At 47.0% G+C, this 1,695-nt stretch overlaps 1 protein-coding gene across 1 annotated transcript in view; it reads left to right on the forward strand.

The window, feature by feature from the left end:
- LOC103623388 (C-type lectin domain family 2 member D-related protein) overlaps positions 1–1,695 on the forward strand; it is an 11,463-nt gene that overhangs the window by 6,006 nt on the left and 3,762 nt on the right. Inside the window, exon 5 of the mRNA XM_017745749.1 lies at positions 1,048–1,152. Coding sequence (XP_017601238.1) covers positions 1,048–1,152 — 105 coding nt within the window. The remainder of the gene's footprint in view (positions 1–1,047; positions 1,153–1,695) is intronic.

Consider the following 1,695-nt stretch of genomic DNA (forward strand, 5'->3'; position numbering starts at 1 on the left):
GCCTCTTTCCCACGGACTGACGTCCAGGTCAGGACATCCAAGGCCAGGAGGAACAGAAGTCTGGTTTGAAGGCAAAGGGCAGTAGGTTTTAGCCAACCATGACTATAAGCAGAAATGTGTAAGAGAGTTGAGTGGTTTGAAAGTTTAAAATTCCAAAAGAAAAAAAAAGCCAAAACCTAATTGAAAACTGACAATGTTTATCCCAGCCCAGGAGTTTTCCTACTTTCACCCTTCCCCATCTCCCTTCTCCTCTCCCCATCCCATGGAGGGGGCAGAGAGCCAGTGGCTTTATGGGGATTATTTGCCAGCTGGGGTCCAATCCCAACAGGCCCAGAGCTGTCCCCAGGGCTCCAGGAGATCCCACACAACGCTGAGCCCAGCAGGATGATCCCCTCTCCCAGGGGCTGCTGAGGCTGTTTGATGTCCCCAGGACGGGCTTTGCCCTCTGAGCTGCCTGGGCAGTGCTGGCTCCCCCTGAGCCTGGTGCTGACCAGCACATCAGGCTGAGGACGGGGCTGCTCCTGAGAGATTCAATCTGCCATCGGCACCAAAGCCAAATAAAGCTGGCATCTTCAACTGGGAATCGCTGCTGAGAGATAGGATGTGTCCCCCCACAATTATTGCCAGCATAATGTCCACAGAGCTGCCACCTCCTGCTCTAGGAAAGCATTAATCCTGTGGGAATTACAAACCTGGAAAGCCAAGGACTTGTCTTGTTTAGGCTGAACGATTCCAGCTGAAATTTTTGCATATTAAGCACCTTCTGCACTTCCTGGAACAGAATGGACCAATCCCCCTTCCTGAATGATGACTCTCTACCTTTTCACCTCTCCCCAAACCCATGGCAGGTTGGGATCTGTCCAGTTCCCTGAGCACAGGGGTCCAGAGCTAGCAGGGAAGCACCAGGACATTCAGCCTGGCTCCGGCATGGAAACCTGGAAGGCCCCAGATGCCCAGTGTGAGCCTGGAAAGGCATCCTGGAATGCAGAGGAAAGGGTTCTTTTTTCCAGCTGCTCCCCACATCTTTATTTTTCTGTCCCTCTGTAGGTAAAAGCTGTCGTTGTTCCAGAAGACTCCTTGCTGTGCTGGCTGCTGTCCTGGTTGTGGCTGTGCTGGCCCTAACACTGTGTTGGACACTCCTCTGTAAGTCCTGCTAAAACTGTAACACCAGCAGTTAATTTGTGATTCTCTCCCACTGACTGAGGTCCAGGCCATGACATCCAAAGCCAGGAAGAACAGAAGTCTGCTGTGAAGGCCAAAGACAGCAGTATTTAGCCAACCATGGCTGTAGGAGGAAATCTGTAAAAAAGCCAAGTGGTTTGAAAGTTCAAAATTCCAGCAGAAAAAAAAAGCCACAACAAAATTGGAAACTGACAAGGTTCAAACACTAAGGAATTTATTGTACAAATGTTTTGAAGAAACCAGTAAAGATCAAATAATGCCTATTGGTTATATGATTGCAATCCTTGAGAATATTTCAAGGTGATGATGTTGTCCTATGACACCAAGATGTGACACCAAAAATCTTAAAATAATTATGAATTAAAGATCATTTGAAAGAAGCACTGAATTCAGAATTAAAAGGCATTTATTTGCAGCTTATTTAAATAAAAACCTTGTGCTCAGTCTCTGCACTGAGTTCGTAACAATTGTTAAGCTAAATAAACTGATGCATGATATTTTGTAGAAAAAAGC

This window comes from Corvus brachyrhynchos, unplaced genomic scaffold (genome assembly GCF_000691975.1).
Source record: "Corvus brachyrhynchos isolate BGI_N302 unplaced genomic scaffold, ASM69197v1 scaffold209, whole genome shotgun sequence".
NCBI lineage: Eukaryota > Metazoa > Chordata > Aves > Passeriformes > Corvidae > Corvus > Corvus brachyrhynchos.